The 24,455-nt window shown below is 41.0% G+C and overlaps 1 protein-coding gene across 3 annotated transcripts in view; it reads right to left on the bottom strand.

The window, feature by feature from the left end:
- WASF3 (WASP family member 3) overlaps positions 1-24,455 on the bottom strand; it is a 136,223-nt gene that overhangs the window by 6,965 nt on the left and 104,803 nt on the right. For 2 of the 3 annotated variants that reach the window (XM_045978283.1, XM_045978284.1), the window contains exons 4-8: positions 15,702-15,836; positions 13,414-13,567; positions 9,880-9,997; positions 5,071-5,246; positions 711-977 (exon numbers count right to left, since the gene is read on the bottom strand). In XM_045978283.1, coding sequence (XP_045834239.1) covers positions 711-977; positions 5,071-5,246; positions 9,880-9,997; positions 13,414-13,567; positions 15,702-15,836 — 850 coding nt within the window. Of the gene's footprint in view, positions 1-710; positions 978-1,816; positions 1,984-5,070; positions 5,247-9,879; positions 9,998-13,413; positions 13,568-15,701; positions 15,837-24,455 lie in introns of all 3 variants that reach the window. The other variant, XM_045978285.1, reaches the window with a different exon arrangement.

Here is a 24,455-nt window from a genome sequence, read left to right as displayed (position 1 = left end):
TGGACTGAAGAACACACGTTAATGGAAAGACACATTCCACTTTCCTAGGCACTATCTTGGAGGGGTGGACTCTTTAAAGATTACAGTTAATTCAGAAAAGAGAGGACAAAAGGCAGCCTAGCAAAATAAAGGTGAGTACTTACATTAATAAAGACGAGACCGCAGGGCTCTTTCTAAAGGAGCTGTTTGGATTTTACTCAAGTGACAGAAAACAAAAGGGCCTGAGGGTAGGAGGAGGTCTGCGCACCGAGAGATCAAGAGAGGGTATAGTCACCTATGGCCAAGTGCAAGCAGCGGCTCCTGGAGGGCAGCCCTGGAGACTTTTCTCACTTGTGACAGGAACTGTCTGTGGTTCACCCAGAACATATACAGAGACCTGAGGCCTTGGGACAGGGTCCCAAAAGCAGCACTTCATCCTTTCTCAATGCCTTGGCTTAGCAACGCCTTCACACACACCTCAAAGTACGTATGAGGGAGTGTGTGTTTACACGAATACAGACACAAACCTGAGACCCGTCTGTAAGAAAATATTCAGAGTGACACTGAATATTTTAACGCAGAATTGGTCGTGACTGGTACTATCTACATCCAGAGATCCTTGGCCACATCCGGCCCCTAAGGGATGATTATTCAGCTGAAAGTTTTAGACCACACATAGCAAACGCCAACGCGACAGCAAACAGAGGTAGAGGACAGGAGTCTCGAGTTACCCGTAGTCCGCCGGTGCCATGGGTGCGGAGGCCTGGGGCCCCTCTGCGGCCTGTGGTGGGGGTGGCGGCGGTGGCTGCTGGGGCCTGTTTAGGGCCATGTGCCGCGCTGAGGCAGAGGGGGGTCGGTACTCATGCTCGGGGCCCTGGCTTGCTGGCCCGTGGGGTGGCGCGTCCCCGGCTGCGTAAGAAGGGGTCACGGGCTGCGGGTGCAGGGAGTGGTTGGGAGTCGCTGGGTAAGAGTAATCCGTGACATCTGACGCATGCGACCTGATGTTCAGGAAAGGGGCGGGGGGGAGAAAGTCCAATTCAGTTAAAAAGATTCCCCGCAGCAGCCATAAGCATATTATTTGAATAATAACTTTGCCAATGTACAGAAATCACACACTGATTTCCTTCACTCTGGACTCGGTCTAGCCCCGTGAGAGCTTCCGAGCAACGACAAAAGGACTACTTTAGCAGCAAGCCCCAGTGTTACGTGGCTTCAGGGTCCCTGCGCTGAAGTGGATAAGTCAGACAGATCTGCAAGCAGGAGACAAGAGAGCCCCATTTTCGCAATATTTCAGCGTGCTTTTTCTCTAAGAGAGAAGGCTACAAGGCAAATTCCATTTAATTAAAACACAGGGCCTCAGACAGAGGATTTCGGCGGCGATGGGACTGACAGCATATATTAGATACTACAAAATGGCAGGTGAGCTGGATAAATATGAACAGTGAGAAGAGCGGAAGAAATCAAGAATGCAATTCAGCGCGTTGTAGTTTTCTTAAACAGAAGGACTGTATTTAGCCAAAAGAGACAGCGCGCGGTGCAGTGTGGAAAGGGCTTCTTTTCTTTGCACGGCACAGCGTGAAACTCTGGAAGGAATGGAGATGTGGTATTAGATGAGCAGAGCCTGGGAAGATGCGGGGGCCACGATGCCAGCGGGGCGAGGGGGCCTGGAGGGAGCGTGGCCTGTGAGGGTGGCGGCCACCTAGGTATTAGTAAGGACAGTGGCGTGTCCCTGGCCCGGGCTACAGGCCAGCTCCGGGGATGCACGAACTGTCAGGGCAGCCAAAGCAGGGCGGGCAAGCTGAGGCTGGGGTCCCGGAGAGCAAGGTGATGGACGAACCCTCTGGGCACTGCATCCTCGGTGGCGCCCCCTGCCGGCGCCAGCTCCTTGGCGTCACTCATGAACTCAATGCCCATTTTCCTTCTCTCCCACTCCTCTCTTCGTGTCCTTACTCTTCTCACATGTATTTGCTGGCTTCTGTGAGGGGTCAGCTTGTGTCTCTCTCTCTGGAGGAAACAGGCAAACACACATTGGGGAAGGGGGGGCGCGGGGTGGGGAAGACACCAACCAAGTTTCCATCTTTGAAACTCAGGCAGTAGCTTCCCTAACCGGAGCATCACACAGCAGAGAAAACCGTCCTAAATGACAAGAGCCTGCTTTTTTTTTTTTTTTCCTCTTCCCGGATTGCAGTACGATAATAACCGGTAACTCACTTTTTCCCTTCTTAATTGCAGTATAAATTCTAGATTATGGTGTGGCTAGGGGTATGTCTTCTGAACTATGCAAGCTATGCAAGGGAGTTGGAAATATTTAAAATTAAAAATTTTTAATGGGAGAAGAACCTGACCTAGCTTTAGGTTTACCGCATTTTAAAAACACGAATACCTAAAACTCTCGAGTCACTGGTGACGTGTGCTTGACTCCGTGCGCCTATGTCACAGATTGTGTGCGACTTTCTCAAGGAGACAAAGCTATCTAGCAAAATACAGTGCTTCTGATGAGAGGAGGAGCCAGAGATTGTAAACACTGTGGCGGGACTCAGAGTCCTACCCCAGCACAGTGGCTCTGTGACAGAGCCCCCGTGGGGCCTGAGAAAGGGGAGGACCAGCGGAGGAGGGAGTCAGGAGCAGGCAGTGAGCATCCGAGGACCAGAACTCCAGCAGGAGCGCTCTCGCGCCAAGGGCTCTGGGGAAGGGTGGGCTCGAGAGGGCTGCTCGGTGAGGGGGCACCAGCGGGCTGGAGGAGAGGTGGGGAGTCGGGGGCCTGCTGGGGAAGAGACAGCCCCATGGGAAGGTAGCAGTCACCCACAGAAGACGCTGTCCCAACGTGGAGATGAGTGGGATGAGCTGAAGTATCGTGATCGGCACTATCTGTCGCAGAAAAGAGAATTGGTAAGAGTGAAGATCACGTGGAAGACGGAGGAAGGGAAGTGTAGGCAGTGGAGACTCAGGGGGAGAATCAAAAGACTCCCCTGGGGTCTTTTGGTGGACAGGTGGGAGCACAGGTACAGGACAGGAGGGGACGAGCACAAGGACACTTGCGCTGGAGTTCTCACATCGCCTGATAATGGCGAGAGAGAGCAATAGGCAAGCACGTCCATTCTCCTCCTAAATTTATGCTTACAATCAAAGCATTCCTGATGTACAGAGAAAGCAAAATTTTATGGTTAGTGGATGTGGACTGGGTTCAAACAGATTACTTACATGAACAGATCATAGACATGCCATGAAATCCGATATTAGATTTAACTCTGTTGTCCCCCATACATCCACTAAAGACCATGTTTCTAAATAATGCTTAAGACATAAATATGAAATAACAAAAGTCAACAGATAAAAAACATAGAGCGTGATTTCAGTTTTGTAAGAGAAAAACATATATATGTACAGAAAAATGACCACAGAAGAAATATGCTAAAAAGCAAATGGTGGTTTCTCTGGGTGATGGGATTATGGATAAGATTTTAATTTTTCTCTGTAACTTCCAAATATTAGAAGTTCCTCTTATTTTATAGTAAGAAAAAAAGTGATATATTTCAGTAAAATAAAAAATAAAAGATTCTAAATTAAGGGATAGAATCCAAGTACAATGATGAACTTTAATCTACTATCTGTTACACACAGATAGTAAGAGGCCACAGGAAATAGGATCTGTGTTCTGAAAAATAAGAGAACTGAAGATCTATCTAAACAACATAAATACAAAAGCAGAATACTAAATGATCTCAGTAATCATTGACTTTATACCCAACATGGAACGAGTGAATCTCAGATGCTAGAATGAACAGCAAACATTCAACTGAGGGATTAAAAAGACTCTTTTTTCCACCTGTACCTACTGAAATAAGAATAAATATGGAGCATTATAAAATACAGTATATGTTTAACATGAGTAAATAATCACAATCAAATTACTTGGGGGGGAGGGAAGCACGCTGGGGGCTATCTATAATATTCAAGTACTCCTCCTCACCCGAAGACCTGTGAGCAAATCTGAATCATTATTATCTTCTATGGACATAATTGGGCATAGAGAGTCACACTTGAGGTGAACGCTCAGTTACATCTCCAATAATTCTCAAGTACTGAACAGATAACAGCTTGTACAGAAAAACTGCCTAGAACTTGTCTTCTAGCATAGCCAACCAATGACTGACAGCCCTTCCGGGGTGGGCATATTTCTGGGCGCGGTAAGTACCAAATATGAAATATCTTCTGTGTGCAGAGTCTGTGCTAGACACTGAGGTTATAAAGAGAAAAATTAAGAAAAAAAGGACACAGATATAACGTAAGGTACAGGTTGTTGCTGTTTTTGAAACATTCTTGAGTCATATAAGAATTCTCTGTTCAAATTCTGAAATGGTGATGGAAAACTCGGAGGCTTCTGACCAGTGGGAGACCCCGACCTTACACAAGCAGAGTCGGGAAATTAAAGCCGAAGTACTAACTGACTAGTGAGACTCTGTTGTTCCGAGAGTCCCTTTTGCAACAAATGTGACTTAGCAACCACATCATTCGCACCTGCAAGGAATATTTTTATTTAAATGCTTACAAATTCTTAAAGTAACTCCAACAGAATTCTTCTCCTGAAATTAGAATACATAAGATTAGTAAACTGAAGAAATAACTAACTCTTTGGCTCATCACTCTTAGAAAAGGTTTCCAGAAAAAATACTGAAGTTCCGTCTTAGGCACATCAATTACCACCTACTAATTATTTTTAGCTATCACGTGGCAAAGGAAATTCAACATTCTAAGCTAAAGAGGGAGAGAAAGGAGTAAATGATTATTAAAATGTAAGTCATTGGCAGTTACTAAGCCCAAATATAGCATCAGTGTTAAAAACACTACATCTAGGTTAATGGAAAAATAAACGAGTTAGAGCGATGGAAAAATCATACAAAGTAATCCAACGTACAATGAAACCACTTTCAAGTATTATTTCAAGGCAAAAAAATACATATCATTAATTTTCAAGGAAAGTTTTTGCAACATACCATGGGCCATATAAACACCAAAGACACTGGTACGTTTCCAACATATAATAAAACCAATTTACTACACAGAGGCTTTCTACAACACACGCACACACACCTAGTGTCTGGGGACAGGGATCCCTCGGAAGACGCTCCGTGGTACACACTCTGAGACAGCCTGTTGTCGGGTCTAAGCTCTTTGTCATATGCCATCATACTCCACTCCTGGCGCCTGTTTCTGGCCTTCCTAACCTTTTTCACCTCCCGGGTTGTGCCATCTATACGCTTTTGCTCCTGATGTCCAGGAAGAGAAAGTAAGCATGCCGAGACAGAAGGGAAAGGAAAAGAGCAGGTTAAACGCAGTTGTAATGAACGGGAAACAAGCCCGGCGCGCAGACAAGAGACATTCCCATTTCAGATCACACGAAGGTTCTGAAAACTTCGAACACAGTATACACTCTCTTACCTGACACAGACCCAGCAGCAGTAACTGACACTTCACCATTTAACCTACATAAACAGAAGCTACTTTGCGGCAGCTAACTCCAGGAACTGCTTACCATCATTTCTGGTAAAGAGTTCGCACCTTACTAGGCTTTTAGCTTGTTTTAATCGTACTAGATCTTTCAGATCTGCATGATAGAGGTAAGTGTTTGAGATACAGACAAATCACGTCCTACCACTACACACTTTTGACTGAATGGTTAACATGCGATCATCTTCCACAAAATAACTCAAAATACTCTATTGCCAGTTTCTAATAAGCTTATTACAGAATATTTAAGCTAATCCTGCAATTAGTTTAACATGGGACAAAAACATGCTAAGAACTTACCTTCCCATACCCAGAATCAGTCTGCTCCAGCCCTACTTTGCCAGCAAAAATGTATGCAGTAAAAATGTGGGTCCTACACAGGTGTTTCTTCAAAGGTGAGGACAGTTATTGCTACGTGTGTATGTATTTTTCATAATTCCCAAGTAGGAGGTCATGGTCTTTAAAGATGAGAACTACGTGCTTTTAACTCCTAGGCTCCTGTTAAAGAACTCCCGCACACGGCTTTACAGAAGACACACGAGCGCTAAGTGATCAGACCCAGGTGAGCTTTCGCACTGGGTCAGGCACTGAGGATAAATAGCAGACAAACAAAAAGATAAGGAATCTGCCTCCACGGAGCTTGCGGTCCCATGGGAGAAGCCCAGAAAAGGACACAATGTCCGGGTATAAAATATGGTAAAACATAAATGCATTGTATACCGAATGGCGCCTCATCTGGAAGTCAGGGAGTGGCTGAGACTAGCCCTGTCATGTGAGCGGGCATCATTCTGCAGACGAGCAGGGCGGGTGCATGGGCAGAGGGGAGAGAATGTGCGCCGGCTCTGAGGACAGCAGCACATCAGGAGGAAAGACAGAAGATAAACGGGCAATTAGGGGGAATGTCTCCTGAGATCTCAAAGGTAAGCCAGACCTTATAAGCCGGGTCAGAGGTGTTGTTCTTTATCCCAAGGGCAATGGGAAACTATCAAAGATGAGAAGGGAGGGGCTGGCACACTGCGGAAGCAATCTGAGAAGATCCCTCCAGCTTGTGGAGCACAGATTAGAAGGGGAAAGGCAGGTCCGGTGAAAGGGTGGCTGATGGCTCACGGTGGATGCCGGGACGAAGTTGGCAGAGGATGTGAACGTGGAATTCACAGAACATGTATAAACAGTTAATAAAGATATGAAAAGGTATGTAGTGCAAATGAGATTTTCTTGGGGGAGGGATGAGTCCATCAAAATAAAATAATAATGATATGCAGGTCTGGAAGAAGTCTGTTAAGAGCGTAAACTGGTTCAGTCTTTTAATGGTCAGTGGACAATTTGATGGTATCTTTCAAAATTTAAAGCTCATTATTTGTCTTCTAGAAGTTTACCCAGAAGACTTATCTGCACATGGATCATGCAGTACCATAGTCCTGTTAAGCAACTCTTCACAAGCAACCAAAGTAAGTCCTAACACAGTAAGGAGTAAACAGTTAACGGAGCATACACACCTTTGAGTACTACGCAACTATTAAAAAGAACACAGGACATCTTTAATTACGTCAGTATATGTATATGTCTGCATGTGCTTGTGCAGACATTGGTGTGGTACCATTCTATGCATATAAAAGTGCTTTGTGAAGTGTATGCATATATTTATGAATATACATTTTTTAAACGTCTAAAAATATACACACTGAGTCACTCCTAATGATCGGTGACACCTGGGAAAGGAAAATCTTATCCTCAAATTTCCTACACTAATGTATTCACTTCAGTGTAACGTGAGCGTTTTACAACCAGCACGCATTTGCCCGTATACTTGTAGAAACCAAAAGGAGGGAGAATTCGATGGATTTCAACATGCCTCCTGATGAAGAACCACTGCAGTCCGCGGTAACTGTCACCCTTACTTTTAAAAGATGTATGCGGACGTGTTTAGATCCAGTGTTATGATCATCCGTGACTTTCCTTACCGTGGTTTAGCCTCCAAATCCACTCATCATCGTGCACACAACACACACACGCACAAACCGACTGTGACCAAGTGTTCACAGTCGTGTGTTTGTATTCCAACTACACTGGCTTCTGTTAAAGTCCCTGGAATGTATCCAACGGTCTCCTAGCCCGGGTCGATCCTAGCTGCCTCTACCTCTAATGCTCCTAGATTCGGAAGCTCCCCACACTTCCTCTGCCCCCACTCCTCCAGCATCCTGGCTCGCGAGAGTGCGCGCACACAGACACGTGCATGCGCACACGCACATACATGGGCCGACACGGACTCTGCTTAGAGGGCTTCTCACTCCCAACTGCTGGAGCTCCGTGAATGACACCACATCATTTACAATGTCACCCCTCCCCCCACCTTGTCACTTCACCCACCGCACACTGTACTTCCCCTTCACAATATTTACTAGGCACTGGAACTACACACTTACAACTACATATTTACTTGCATCATTTAAAAAATGTTTTTAAACCAGCAAACTCAGGTAACAAAGTTCAGAAACAATGGATTTCTCATCCCCAAATTTTCTAAACTAATTTTTCCTTCAGAGAGAATTTTCAGCTCCAAACTGAAAGTAACCTGTGTTTTGGAAATCCTGGGAAACAAAGGATAACTGGTTTCATTTTCTATTCCTACATAATACAAGATTTCATGCTAGAAGTTTCAAAATTCTTTCCTTCTTTATGACTTCCAACGGGCTGCATGATTACTTAATGTTTGTTTCCCCGACTACATTGTAATCTCCGTGAGGATGATAATCCTTCCTCACCACTGTTTATCCAGCATTTAGAAGGCATTCAAGAAACATTATTATATAAGTGAATAAGAAATTCTTATCAGAATTTTATGCGTTGGAGGAATGTGTAATGAGACAAAACAGTCAAGGAAATGGTATAATTTTGAAGACATGATAATCATCCATATACTAAGACTGTTTTCCCCTGAAGAACACTGCTGAAAAACTTAAGATATTTTTGTCAAAAGTATCACTGAGAAGGGAAACCTAGAAGACCACTTAAAAGGACAGGCATGTTTTAAAGGAAAATACCTTTAAATCCCTGTTAGTATAAAAAGGTGTAGGGACCAATGGGCCTTGAGACAATCTGTTTCTTTTCCAAGCAAGAGACCAGGATCATTTTTTTTCTTCACTTAAATACTTAATACTTTCTTCATTTGGACACGTCTCAACTTCAACACTCAGCAGCCCTTCCAAGATTTCTCCATTCATCTCCCCACCCACAGCACAAGGAAAGAGCATGAATAACCAATCTTTAGAATTCTTTCCTGGACGTCAGTGGAACACTTTACCCTCACAGTCTGTAAACTGCTTCCATGTGCCCTTTCTCAAATCCCATTTTCAAATCTCAAATTCTCTTCCATCCCAAACTGTGGCTTCTATGGTTCCGGTACATCTAGAAGTCTCCAAACACTAAGGCCACTAACCCACAACATGCTAAGACTTTGTCTTAAAGAAAGCACTCTAACGGGGCGCCTGGGTGGCTCAGTGGGTTAAAGCCTCTGCCTTCGGCTCAGGTCATGATCCCAGAGTCCTGGGATCGAGCCCCGCATCGGGCTCTCTACTCAGCAGGGAGCCTACTTCCTCCTCTCTCTCTGCCTACTTGTGATCTCTGTCTCTCTAGTAAATAAATAAAATCTTTAAAAAAAAAAAAAAGAAAGCACTCTAAGATTTGTCAAGCAAACCAGACGCTCGTTTTTTAAAAACACAGTTTACATATAAAAGTCTTGACAAATATTTGCCTTTGGAGAATTAATTCTCAGTAGGTTAAGTCTAATTTCTGGGCCCTAAAGGGGCAGTTCTTGAGCAAAGCATGATTATTCTTCCAAGAGTGCTCATAATGTGATTATGTGGTCATAATGTGGTCCTCAACCTTCAGACTTACAAGTTGCCTGCCTTTACACCTCACCAAAAGGAACCTCATTGTTTGGTAAATACTATGCCCTGAATGTACAGATCACACATGCTTTCAATCCAATATGACCATCTCATCAAGGTGTTAATTACAGCGAGGTGCCAATGCACCCACTGAGAACGCTTTAAAGAGATGAGAGCAGATCATTGTATCTGATATGAAATGCTGACTGCTTTGTGAAATTTGAAGAGCAGGAGAAAAGTTATAAAACATGGTTACAAACAAAAGTTCTAGTTACTACTTCTATTAAAGCAAAGCAAGTTTAGGGAACAAATCAGAAAGTATTTACTGAAAAATAGTATTACTGTGTTAGACTGAATTGTCAGTATCATTATGTAAGAAATACAACCTCTACGTCTGCACTAAATCCAACATACCAACCATTTGCTTAAGGGACTTACTGACTTATTTCTAAACCAGGATCTCATTTCAAGTCGATTTGTGAGTTCCCATACTAGAATTATTTACCTTCTGACGCCTCTTCTCCTTCCTTTTGTCTTCTGTGTCCTGCAGCATTTTTTCTTTCCAAAGGTCAAAGAAATAGGAAGGATCAGTGTAGAACTTCAGCCCATCCTTTTTATCATCTCTGTAAATCAACGTATCACAAATCGGGGGTGGGGGGGAGAGGCTGTTAGACATTTTCATGTGGAGTGAATATTCACTTAATTTAACTCATGAGATGATAATATCTGTATGAGGCATTTTGACTGTCCTACACATTCTCTCTGATCTCCTCATTTGAAGAAAAAAAAAGGTGAAAATGAAAGAATAGCAACTTTTTCTAGAATAATCACATAAAAAGTACTCTGGCTAATTTAGACTTAAGTATAAAAGTGCCTCAAGATCACAATATGGCTCGCAAACAATGATATCTGATACCTCAACTATTTCAGGAAATGTTTTGTAAACATCTAAGAGGGGCCATCTACGGAGATGAATGGGTTCTTGGTGTGTACAGATACTCACCTCTACTCTGGAGCTTCAGTATTATTAGGATAAAAATTAGTAAGTACGCTGTCCCTTTTTCTTTTTATTAGTAAGTACGCTGGTCCAACATCTACTCAATTTGGAAAGAAGCAAAAACTAGTTCCCAGTGTACTAAGTGTGATGAGAGTGGAAGTAACTCACAAAGAGAATTCAATTGTGGCGTTTCACTTTCAAGTCCTGCCACAATCACTGTGGTCTAAAGACTATTTCAAGGATTTATGTAATTATTCATCTATCATAAAACCAATGCAAATCCCAAGTTGTAATATAAATCGATAGTAAAGCTCAAAATAATCATAACATGAACTAAACGCTCTCTAAGACTAATGCTTTAAAAAAGGATCTGGGGGCACCTGGGTGGCTCAGTGGTTTAAGCTGCTGCCTTCGGCTCAGGTCATGATCTCAGGGTCCTGGGATCGAGTCCCGCATCGGACTCTCTGCTTGACAGGGAGCCTGCTTCCCTCTCACTCTCTCTGCCTGCCTCTCTGCCTACTTGTGATCTCTCTCTGTCAAATAAATAAATAAAATCTTTAAAAAAAAATAAATAAATAAATAAAAAAGGATCTGGCCTGTAGACTACCTTTAGGAGGAGGCAGAGCATTTACATTTCAAATCAGGGTTTCAGTAAGTCATTTAAGGCCCAGAGAACAGCAAAATGAGATGAGACACAGTGAGATGAGTATAAGAAAGAGTTTATGCCCGAACAGTAAACACAAACTAACTGAATGAGTCCGGGGGAAATCCTGCCTGCCCTACCCTGATGGTCCTGCTATGCCATGTTCTGGGAGCTTCTCGTCATCACCAACTACGGCCCAGGTTCCTCTGGGGGCTACTCTGGCCCAATCGACGGTCTGAAAAATCACTAACCATGGCAGCTTGCTTTGCACTTTCATCTATGATGACTTGAAATCCTTCTTTTCCTTTCCAAATTTCCTAATTGATAGGAGACCTCCATTACAGAGATTTTATTAACAACATTACTGTGAAAAATAGAGTCTCCCAAAGATGCCAGGCCTTCTAAATGGAATGAAGATAGAGAAAAACTCAACAGTAATTTGTTACAAAATTTAAGACATATAAAATGTACACTTTTTTTTTTTAAAAAAGGGAGCTAATACTTTAATGAAGGCAGTAGCTCATGTCAGTGAGCAAATATTAATCTCAACATAAGAATATAAGCAGGAATGCCCGGTGTTGTAGCAACCAAATACTTCATTTTCAAGTCATGTTCTCATGTTCATATTAACACTGTCCTTAGTGTTTTCTATACCTCAAATATTTATTGTCAAAAGTACACTTGAGTTTTTAGTACTGTTACTCTTAAACACACTATTAAAGAGTTAAAGACATTTTTATTTTCCGTAAAACTGAATATACACATATAATATCTATGAAAGTTACTTCGTTTTTTTATAAAATTAAAATTTTTCTATCACCACAAGTAGCTAATCATGATCTCAATTCGTCAAAGATAAGTGGTCCACTGAGTTTTCTAAGCTTTTTCCTTTGGAACAGGATTATTTAGTGAGGTGTCTTAGGAAAGTTTTAATAGGCCTGCCCTTGTGGCTTCTAGTGCTAAATGAATCTGAAATTGCCCCCCCCCAAATGCCTATCGAATGAAAGTGAAATTGCAAGGTAAAATGTCAGGCTTATAATATTACTATTCATATAGATCATTAATTTTTAGATGAGTGTGCTAAAACTTCCAGAAAAGCACACTTGTTTCATAGGAAACTGTGGCCCATTGGCCCTCTTCCATCATAGTTTCCACAGGACTTCTAGTGATTTTTTTTTTTTTTTTTTTTTTGAGAGAATCTTTCTGTGCGTGCTTCAGAAAAGAATGTAGCTGGAACTGCTGCTTTATTAGCAGGGCTGCAATGAGGTGGGTCCAAACATCTCCTCTGGACCCTGAGAAGGAACAGGAATTCAGACCAAAAATACTCTGAGCACTCCTTGAGAAGGACCAAAGGCCCAAGATGGCGGCACCAGAAAGAGAGAACCCATTCAGTGGTAAAGGGAGTCTGTTACCCAGTGGAGCTAGTCCTGGGGGCCGTCAGGACACCCTCTACCACACAGCCTGTGCTCATCAGAGGCTGAGGGAATGAGCTTACCTGGAGGGCAAAGGCGGGAGAAGAACAAGCTATATGATGAAGGACAATGAGAAGGCATATGGAAAAGGGAGATGGGAAAGAAGGTGACAAAATATGGAAAGAAAACACTAACGTGGTAAGAGGTAGGAGAGGTGTTTTTAACAAGTATTTTCAATTGCTTAATATTAACTTTTTGCACCGCCGATTTTCCATTCTTTTTCTGGAAAGTCTGGTCCTGATACTGAGTCCTACCACTTTACAGTAACAGGTTAATTTGTTGACTGTATTATTCACTCTTTAAGAATCCCTAGCTGCAGCATGCATTTTTCTGAATTAAATGACAAAAGTCTCTGCAGCGCTGAAATGCTGAGACAGGTATTTCGCTGCATTATAAACGAATTACGCAGTTCCTTTAAAACTGACTTTGAATATGAGGAACAACATAACGACACACAACATTATACAATGTGTAATTTTATAATTACTTGGACTGTGGAACTTTTGAAAGCTTTTTCCATGTTGATATCCTGCAGTGACACTATTTAGAAAAAAGTCCCCCAGGTTGAGTTATATAGAAATATTTTAACTGTTCAGCAATGAGTGTCATTTGAGACACAATCATAAGTAGAATTTCTGATTCTAAAGTAACAAAATTCTACTTCAGATATCTACACTCAGGTATCTACAAAAGTAGCTATCTACTATAGATATCTAGCAAAGCTAACATTAGAGCTCACACTTCTTTTGGTGAGTTAATCTCTATTTTGAAATTCGAAACCTTTAACAATTCTGTACCGGGAACTGATTTCGTTGTATATAATACCTGCAATTACTTTCAAAGTTTGAAAAAAATACGTCCACAGCACTGTTCTCCTCTCTCAGCTTATCTAGACTAAAAAGGCACCGGGAATGTATGAAGCCATACCTGTACGGTGTAAGAATATTCAGGGGAGGTGGCTTATCGCTCTGGTTGTAAATATCAGCAACAGGATTAGGAATGCTGTTCTTCGAAACCACCTGCTGGTCTTGGACTGTGGAACTTTTGAAAGCTTTTTTCATGTTGATATCCTGCAGTGACACTATTTAGAAAAAAGTCCCCCAGGTTGAGTTATATTGAAATATTTTAACTGTTCAGCAATGAGTATCATTTGAGACACAATCATAAGTAGAATTTATGATTCTAGAATAACAAAATCATGTTTATACTGTTCATTTAAAACCACGCTTAAATAGCATGTATATTCCTTCCCTCTTATAAATAAAGCTGTCTCTATAAAATGAAGACGAATCATGTCTTTTTTTTCTTCTGTAGTGATCTAATTATTTCTTTGAACCTAATATTAGAACATCATTCTTTATAATAGCATTTTTCAGAAACCACACAGGAATATAGTTGAGCATAAAAGGCATGTAAATACAAAGGTTTGGGTATCCTGGAGGAAAAAAATATTCAGTTAATACCGGTTGAATATAATACATGTAGGAAATATATCTGCAAAAAATATATACAAATGTAAGAAACACATGAAGTTTTCCTGACACTGACATTAAGGAAAGATGGCAAGGTTTTTCAAAATATGTATAGTCCTAGAAATTAAGGAGCAGCATTTAAACTACACTCAGGGGTAAGAAAATCAGGGCTGATAATACTTATTTCTTGTGTCTGCACAACACTTTACATCTCATGTAGTAACTCATCTAACCTTGACAGATACTTTTGAATTGGGCAACGTGGTCCATTAACCCACCTGACCAGCAGAGCTGAGAGTTGGGTGTTAAGTAACTCTTCCAAGATCACCCAGCAAAAAAGGGCAAACTCAAAATAGAACACAGATTTCCTAACTTGGTCACATGTTTTTTTCTACTATAAAATCCATGCCAAAGACAGTAATCAGGGAAATCCTGATTGAATGGAATTTTAAGGATCTGAGATGCAGTGCAAATCTTATGAACCCTCGTGTACAGATCAACATTTTCGAGCACAAGGTTTATCTCTGGTACTCCAATTACAAGATCCCACAAAGAAACTGAAGGAAGATGAGTAAATACTAAAAATCATTTGTGATACCAAGGTGAAAAATGAATGACCGGCTTAAGATGCGAAATTTCTTATCTGAATAGGCCAAATAGCTAGCCAAGGTTTTACTTTTTCAAATAAAATAAATCTTAAAAATCAGTTAAAGAATATCCATAAGGGATATTAAAATTTCAATACTCTACATTTTTGTCCAATTTCTAATTCACAAATTTAATATTGACCTTTGAAAAAGACCTGAACATGAGTAAATACATTTTTTTAAATGATGAGGGATGAATTCCCTAAAACACTACATTTAAAAAAAAAATAAAACTTCCAGTTTTTTCATTAATACAACTATTGTAAGTCTAGTAGAAAAATCAGATACTAAGATCATTTTACTGCAACAAGAGAAATCAAAACTACCACTACATAAAGGTAAAAATAATTGTTAATCTGAACATTTTTCTCAAGGAAATATGAAATGTTGTATCTTGTACTTTATTTTTGCATATTTTTTTTCCAGGGTAATCTCAGTCTCTCATCCAAAAGATAGAGAAAGGGGAATCTTAAAAAAGGAATTGCTGAATTTTTGTTTTATTGAAACTGTCACAATTTCGGTGTCTATCCTCAAAATGATTATTAGTTACCTACACAGTGCTTACCAATATTAACTTCATTTTACAACCATGATGCCTAAAGGCCGTCAGTAAATACTATTTATGAGATGATAAATCAGCAGATCACCATGATTATTTACAGGCATCAACCCCAGCAAGGGTAGCAGGTGGAGGCCTTCATGCCTTCCCTCAGTCACGCTGTGTAAGTACCACCCTCCCTCTTAGCTGGACCACGTTTTTGGAGTGACTCTGTGATTTTTAGGTAAGAAAGTATCTTTAAAAGAACCACCAATGACCTAAACTAGGGTTTCTAATAGCAAAAATATTCAAAGAATCCTTTAAAACAAATACTATATGTGTATATTTTTTAAAAAAGAGTTCATCTATGAGGTAGACAAGATAAGACTTTAATTACTATCTTACCCAATATTGTCCCCCCCCCCAATATTCTCCTAGAAAGGACAAGATGAAATATCAGCACACTACTCCAAGGAAAAAGCAGTGATTACAACGCAATTAATGACTACCGTCTTGTCAACATCACTTCTAGCTCATTGCTTTCATGCAATTACTTACCCTCTTCCACTGTTGAATCCAGCTGGGTAACTTTGACAGCAAGACGATCAATTCTGTCTTGAAGAGAATTTGCTCTGATGTAGAAGTTGTTAGCCTCATTAAACAGCTCACCAAATATGTCTTCAGCATGTTTGCCTAGAGAAGAAAATGAATGGAGAAGGCCATCTGTTAAGAAGTGCTGAAGCAGCCTTCACACGTTCTCGCTAATGCCGATTACTGTCAACATGTGGGATTTTGTGCAAATGATTATAAAAATAAAGTGTCACAGTCAAGGGCCTTTAGAACTTTTGAAAATGTATTGTGGATATTAACATCTATCTGAAATTGACCCAAAGTTGTATGGTTTTAGAATACCCCGAAGAGTATAGAACTTTCATTTAATTGCTACGTGAGCTATCACCAAGTTGTTTCCCATTAAAATTCTTTGGGGAAAAAAAATGACTCTCATTTTGCATACTTTACAAATAAATAGAATCTTGGGACCTTAACCTTCCTTTTACTTCCCAAGATAAATAAATCATGTTGGTTTCTAAATTTGAGATTTTGCTTCATTCACCATCAGAAACGTTAGATATCTTACGTTGTGCCTAACACTCTCCAACAGCATGAAACTGTCCTAATCTGTATTTTGAAATCTAAGGATACAGTGCTGACTCTGGTACTCTCTAAAATCAGTATTTTGTATTCAGAGTTAAATTTTCTGTATGGATTCTTGTGAATGCCAGACATAACTACTCCCACTTTTCTTAAAATGTAATAAAAAAACACTTCTGAAAACGTAGGAGTAAGTACCTGCTTGGATTTCCAAATCCTAACATCATTCCTTTATTCATTCAACAAACACTTAATAACTGTCTATCCTGAGTGTGCAAGGCATATCTCCTCTGCCAGAAAGAACCACTTTTTAAAAAAATAGACCTTAATTTTAAGAACACTTTCTAGTTCACAGCAAAACTGAGCAGAAAGCACAGAAAATTCCCATATACTTCCTACCCCCCCATAGCCTCCCCCCCATCAACCTCATGCATTTGTTATAACTGATAAACCCACACTGACATGTTATTATATCCAAAGTTCAGTTTCCATTAGGGTTCACTCTTGATGTTAAACGTTCTACGGATTTGGACCTATGTCTAAAGACATGCATCCACCATTACGGTATCATACAAAATAGTTTCACTGATAAAAATTCTTTACGTTCCACGTATTTATCATCCCCAACGCCCTGCCACCCACTGATTTTTTTAATGTCTCCATAATTTTGCCTTTCCTAGAATGTCATACAGTAGAAATCATAATTAATTATAATTAACCATATTCACTTAGTAATACGCATTTCAGGCTCCTTCACGTTTTTTTGTGGGAAGACAGCTTGCTTCTTTTTAGTGCTGAATAACATCCCACTGTCTGGATGGACCAGTTTGATTACCCATTCACCTACTGAAGGACATTGTGGTTGCTTCCAGTGTTTGGTGGTGATGAATAAACATCTTTGTGCAGGTTTTTAGGTGGACATGAGTTTTCAACTCACTTGGGTAAACACCAAGGGGCAAGGCTGCCAGATTATATAGTAAGAGTATGTTAATTTTTTTTCTTTTAAGATTTTATTTATTTATTTGACAGAGAGAGAGAGAGATCAAAAGTAGGCAGAGAGGCAGGCAGAGAGAGAGGGAGAAGCAACCCCCCGCTGAGCAGAGAGCCCCATGTGGGGCTCCATCCCAGGACCCTGGGATCATGACCTGAACTGAAGGCAGAGGCTTTAACCTACTGAGCCACCCAGGCACCCCAAATATGTTAATTTTTATAAGAAACAAATTGTCTTCCAAGGTGGCTGTACCATTTTGCATTCCCACCAGCAACATAAGAGAGTTCCTGTTGCTCCACACGTTCATCAGCATTTGGTGTTGTCGGTTTTCTGGATTTAAGCCGTTCTGAAAGGTGTGAAGTGGTTATCTCATTTTAATTTGCATTTCCTGATGACAGATGAGGTTAAATATGTTTTCATATGCTCTGTGCCTGCCATCTGTATATCTTCTTTGGTGAGAGGTCTGTTCAGGTCTTTTGCCCGTTTTTAAATCAGGTTGTCAGTTTTCTTAGTAATGAATTTTAAGCAGTCTTAGTATATTATGGGTAACAGCTTTTATCAGATTATGCCTTCTGCAAATATCTTCTCCCAGTCTGTGGCCTGTCTTATTCTCTTGACAGTATCTTTCACGGAGCCCAAGTTTTTAATTTTAATGAGGCCCAGCTTATCAATTTTTTCTTTCATTGTGGTACCTTTCTTTGGCATTGTATCTATAAAGTCACCACCACTCCCAAGGTCAGCTAGATTTTTTTTCCCATGTTACCTTCCAGGAGTTTTATAGTTTTATATTTAGGACTATGCTCCATTTTGAGTTAATTTTTGGGAAGGGTTTAAGGTCTGTGTGTAAACCTACCATTTATTTGCATTTCTACCAGTTTATCACCCAAATGAGAAGAGAACCTAAATCTTCTGGAAAGAATACTTAAAGCAAGAATCCATGACATTTTCTCAGTGTTTTATAATTTATATGGTGCTCTGATATCCATTTTCCAGACTGCTGTAATTCACAACATGGCAAACTGTGAGAGTAAAAACCATGCCCTGTTTAGTGTTGCAGTCCAGCCCTAGAACAATGCCTCCTGACAAACACCAGCTCATGAGGTCAACAGTGAGTTACTGCGTTCATTTTCCAGGTGACTAACCTGACCATCAAAAGGTGGCCTATCCAAATCTCATGGCTAGTCTGTGGCAGTAAGAGATGAAACAAAACTCTGGTCTTCTAACTTCTAATCCCTTGCTTTTATTATCATATACTTCCCTGAACCTCCTTGTCTAGAAATTAGCAACTTCCACGAATTATTTCATTGTTAATTACCTATTTAATTAATGAAATGGACTGAAATTTTGCTTCTTAAATGGTCACTCCAAGATAATGGATGAGCATTTCTTCTGAATCTAAAAGCAATATAATTTCATAAATTCTCATGGTATAACTGTCTTTTTTTTTTTTAAGATTTTATTTATTTGACAGACAGAGATCACAAGTAGGCAGAGAGGCAGGCAGAGAGAGAGGAGGAAGCAGGCTCCTTGCTGAGCAGAGAGCCCGATTCGGGGCTCGATCCCAGGAACCTGAGATCAAGACCTGAGCTGAAGGCAGCGGCTTAACCCACTGAGCCACCCAGGCATCCCTCACAGTAAAACTGTCTTAATAAGAGGAGCTTTCTCTTAAAAAAATGAAAGCAATAAAGAAATTAATAAAAACATCTTGTATCTAAAAAGTCATCCTTCCTGCCAAAATCGGAAGGGGGATCCCCAAGACTACTAATTTCAGCAGAGCAGTAAACTGTTTCTCTGTAAGTCTGGTATCTATTGTATGGTCCTCTGGAGTTACTTAAAATTCAGCCAACAGTTTCCACTTCCACAATGGATAAAGCAGTTTCCAAAAGGCAAAGGAATAAAATAAAGTCTTCACACAAATCATGTTTTTCAACTCTGCTAACTAGATGTGTTATCCAGAATTAATGTTTGTTCACTGGCTTATAAACTTTTTCCCCAGTGTTGGACTTGTGTTTCTAATTAGCTCATGAACATCTCCATGTTGATATCCTATAAGAATCTCAAATAGGAATTCCAATAGGAATTCATTTTCATGTTAACTCAACCCTGCATCCCGGTGTGGAAAGGCATCAACCAACCTGAAATGAAGCCCAAGCAGAAATGGAGTCATCGGTGGCTGCTGCCTCCCCCCAAAGCTCATGGCACACCAAACCTTGGCACCTGTCTCTCCCCAGCACCCCCGAGCTCACACCCTCCCTGTTTCCCTCCTGCATGACACAGATCAACAGCTTTGGCTTTTGTTGCTTTCAGGTTCACCTCCCACCCTCAAATCTGTTCATCACACTGCTACCAAATGATCTTTCTTAAAGGAAGACCTGACTCTCTCTCCTACTCAAATTCTTTATTGCTCCCTATCATTCTCAAGCTCAAATCTAGGCCTCTCAGAAGGACGCAGAAGGCCCTGTGCACCTCACTTCTGCCCATCGTTTGTGCTCCAGTCGAAATGAGCTATTTGCAATGCCTAAACCTGTTCCCCTTTCCCAAAGATTCTGCTCCTGGTCTGCACTTTCAAAAACCCCTTCCATGCCTTGTCACCTCACTCAGAATAGAAGCCAAAGGCTGTAGGAGGCTTACAAAGTGATCTAACTTCCTTTACCCTGCTGGCCTCAGCAACTATCACTCTCTCCCTTGCATATTCCACTCCACCTACACTGTCTCCTTGCTCCTTCTCAGACATGCCAATCATTCTCGCTTCCGGTCGGGCGTATTCCTGTTCCTTCCCCTTGGACTGTTTTGTCCCAGAGACTCACAGGGTTTGGTCCCTCACTGCATCCAGATCTATACCCAAATGGGACCTTCTAAGTGAGACACCTCTAGCAACCTTAGCTAAAACTGCCAACACCTCACCACACACATGCACCCACACTGCCCCCCATCCCTACCCACCCACTTATTTTTCTCCTTAGCACTCATCACCATGCTGTAATTGTACACTTTACTTATTCATCTTGTCTCCTATCTGTCTCCTTTCGTGAGACTGTATGATCTAAGAGGACAAGGACTCTCTTCAGTTCTGGGCACTGCTTTATCAATCCCCAAGGTCTAGGACATGCCTGGCTTATAGTAGGTGCTCAAAAAGATTGTGGAATCAATGAATAAAAATGCATTAACTTAAAATCAATCCTTCAGGATGCAGGTAGGGGTCTATAAGATCAGATGCCTCTCTCTGTGTTCCCACAATACCCTAAGTATACCTCAGTCACAGGACTCTTCACATAACTGAATGTTGTCTTTGTGTAACTTCTCTCAGAGTATAAGCGATGTCTTTTATCTCTGTATTGCCTGTGCTGGGTTAGTGCTCAGAGAGTACCTCCTGAATAAAAAACATATGATCTCTTTTCAGTGCTTTCTTGTTAACAAGTACACAACCAGCAAATCCTCCTGGCCCAGGTAAGTTTGGAAAACACTGGACTGTAAAGATTAAACATGCTTCTATGCCTTGGGGTATCGCAAGTCTTTAATACGCTATGTGCAATAGGACCCTACTAGAGACCATCTAGCATAGCATGTTTTCAAACTGACGGGGGCCTGGAAACACCTGGTAACATCCTTTGGAACTACTGTTTCATGACACCCATTTAGGAAAATGACTGCCCCTTCAGCTGGATGATGAGTAGACAGAGTACCACGTTCCAAATAGTTTATCTCCAAGACTATCAGTTCTTTATTTTGAGTATCAGTCACGGTCAAAATGTAACCGACTAATTTTTCTCTATTTGCCCATTCAGTTTAAAAGACATATTCCAGTCATACCTCCGCCCTAGGAAAAAATCCTTTCCCTTCCCCTTCGGTTATGCAGAAATCTGATTAATAGGGGCAACATATATCACCAAGAATATGGGAGTACGCACCACCCCTCTTGCAACAGCCGCTACTGTTGAGAACACACTCTGCCAGGTGCTGTGCAGGTTGAAAGGGATCGATAACACGTGTCCTTTACCTTCAGTGCTTAAAATTAACCCTATTTGAAGAGAGAAAAAAAAAAAAAACCCATGCAACTGACACTATATTTCTATAGGAAGTACTCAATTTATAAAAAAGGAAGCAGAAATTAAGGACTCATACTTAATCTCTTGCCAGCTGCTAAAAGCTAATGAGTGACTAAAGAAAATGGAAGAAATTATATTTTCCTGATGAACAAGAATAAAATGTTGCAAATTACAGTATTCCATTTTGCAAATAGCAACTTATTTGAAAGGCTTAATTTTACTCACTCTTTCGATGGCAAGTCCATTAATAGCTAAACTAAAATAATTCTGAATTGAATGAAAAACCATGCTGAGGTAAGCGCAATTTACTCATTCTTTACTGACAAAGCATCAACTCTGGCTTTATTAATACCATTATCAACTTATGTCCAAGTATGTCAGGTTGAGAGGCATGTCTCTAGAGGGCCAAAGCATTCAAAATTATGCCTGGATTTTCAATTTTATTTAAAAGTGAAGATTTACTGGAAACAACTACTGTGTCTGACAGGAGTCCTTTCTGTAGAACAAGAAACCAGTCATAACAAGGTCCTTAAGAAATTTTAACAGACACATCTCGCACCTAGATCTTGATTTGTTGAGGTTTTGGTTTTTCATTCTCCTCTAAAAGTAACCAGGCTCCCTGGAAAAAGGACTGATTCCACAGCTGAGGGTGGAAAAGTACAACATGAGCTTAGCATACTTGGCTGTGCTTTTCTAGAAAAGTCCAAAAGCACTCAAAGAGTGGCAGATACATGTCACAAAGGACACAGGAGCCAGCCCAGAAGGGCTCCCACTGGCCTAATCAGGGAAAATATAAGCATCAAATTAAATTATAAAAATAATGGATTAGAACCCACAGAGGGGCGCCTGGGTGGCTCAGTGGGTTAAGCCTCTGTCTTCGGCTCAGGTCATGATATCAGGTTTCTGGGATCAAGCCCTGCATCAGGCTCTCTGCTCAGCAGGGAGCCTGCTTCCCTCTCTCTCTGCCAGCCTCTCTGCCTACTTGTGATCTGTCTCTGTCAAATAATAAATAAAAATTAAAAAAAAAAAAGAAAAGAACCAAATGTTACTGTGACTGAAAACAATACGTGACTGAAGTCACCATGGGCAGTACCGGGACAGGCAGAGACTATGTGGTTTGAGAAGAAATGCACTGAGGAAAAGGGGTCATCACTCTGTCATAGTCCTGCCAATATCCTAAGTCTAGTCATGAGGAAACACCAGAAGACCGAGACCAAGACATTCCAGAAAATAAACAGGTCCCTTTTAAAATGTCAAGTTATAAAGTCAAAGAAAGATTGAGGAACTGTTCCAGATTAAAGAAGAGAGTTAAGTATATATGTATTTACTAAACATAAAATGCACAATATTGAAAATACAAAATAGTAAACATATATTAAATATATTCGTGTATGTGTGTATAGGAGAAAGGATGGCAGGAGGAAGATTCTCTGAGAAAAAGAAAATGTGGTAAAATATTATGCAGGTGAAAGTCTGAGAATTCTCTCCCGGTTTTGACCTTTTTATAAGTCTGAAATCATTTTAAAATAAGAAAGTTAAAAAAGAAACTTTATTATAGTGTTTGTAGTAAAGTCCAATTACCATTGAATTCCATAAAATAGCAAGTTATAATTATTGGGCCCTAGGTTTTTTTCCCCCTTTTTAAAGTTTTATTTTTTTCTACCATGAAAGCAATCCATGATTAGAAGAAACAGAAAACACAGGAAGCTAAACAATAGGGAAAATGGACTAAAGTCCAGACCAAGACATCCACCACTAACATTCTTATTTCTTTCTTGTCTTCGTTATGTTTATGTCTGTGTAAGATAAAAATATATATATATAATGTATGCCCTGATTCTTATTGAAATCTGCTTGTGAGTATAAAAGCAATATATGCTCGTGGCAGAAAGTCTGGAAAACTCAGAAAAATAAAAAGTAAGAACTATCACCCAGAGTTAACCACAGTGAACTTTTTTGTATACTTCTTTAACCATATTCCTTCTAGCATTTCGTAAGAACTAAGAAAACAGAGGATGATTATTAAGCATATTCAGTTTGCTCAGCAAACATTTAATAAGCACGCACTGCGCACTGGGCGGCATCCTCGCTGCTTGAAGAAACAGAGCAGTGAACACAGCCACAAAGCTTATGTTCTTCACAGACAACAGATGAGCAGATAATGCCATGTGATGCCAAGAGCTATGAAGAAAAGCAGACAGTGAGGGAAGAGAGAGGGCAGGAAGTGGGTGGTACATAGGTGGTCACAAAAGGCCAGGGAACCATGTAGATATCTCAGGGAGGAACCTTCCAGGCAGAAGGCAGAGACCGGGTTGGTGTGGGAAGGCAGCCTCCAGGAGGTCAGTACGGCTGGAACCCAGTGAATGGAGGGAAAAGTGGTTAGAAGAAAGCGGACAAATTCCTTCCCTGTGGAGTGGGGTGATGAGTAGAGCAGGGAGACCAGACAGGAGGCTGCTGCTGAACAGAGACGCGGTGGTGGCTCAGACTGGAACAGGAGCCACAGAGGGGCCAACAGCTGTACAGATTTGATACACAGTTGGAAGACATCCAGTATGAGAGAGAGAAGACACAAAGAAGAGCTGGAAGAGGAGAGCTCTCATGGGGTAACAGGGAAGAGGCGGAAGAGAGAATTCAGGTGTAGAGTGGGAGATGCCTATTAGAAATCCAAGTGCAGCTCTCTTGTAGGCAGTAGTATCCACAAGTTTGAAATCTTGGGGAGAGGAGAAAAAGAAGACGTACATCAGCACAAAGATGGCGTTTCGAGCCATGGGACTGGATGAGATCACCCAGTGAACGGAAGAAGGCAGAGAAGAGTGTCAATGACCAAGCCTTGGAGCACTCCCACATGCAGAGGTTGGGAAGATCATCAAAGGAGACTAAGAAAGAATAGCTTCTGAGGGAGGAGAAACACCAGAGGGTGCCGGCGCAGAAGCCAAGTAAAGAAATGTTCCCCAGACCTGCGACTCAGCACGGGACTTGGCCATGGGGAAGTCAGTCCCCAGTAATACTGACAAGCACAAATTTTAAGAATGGATGGGACAAAACTTTAATGGGGATAAGAGAAAATGAAGAAGGTACAAGCAGTGAGGGCATGAACACTTGTTCACGGTATTCTGCTGTGAA

This window comes from Meles meles, chromosome 14, assembly GCF_922984935.1.
Source record: "Meles meles chromosome 14, mMelMel3.1 paternal haplotype, whole genome shotgun sequence".
NCBI lineage: Eukaryota > Metazoa > Chordata > Mammalia > Carnivora > Mustelidae > Meles > Meles meles.
The sequence above is the reverse complement of the archived record's forward strand: the minus strand, read 5'-3'. Positions and strand labels throughout refer to the sequence as shown.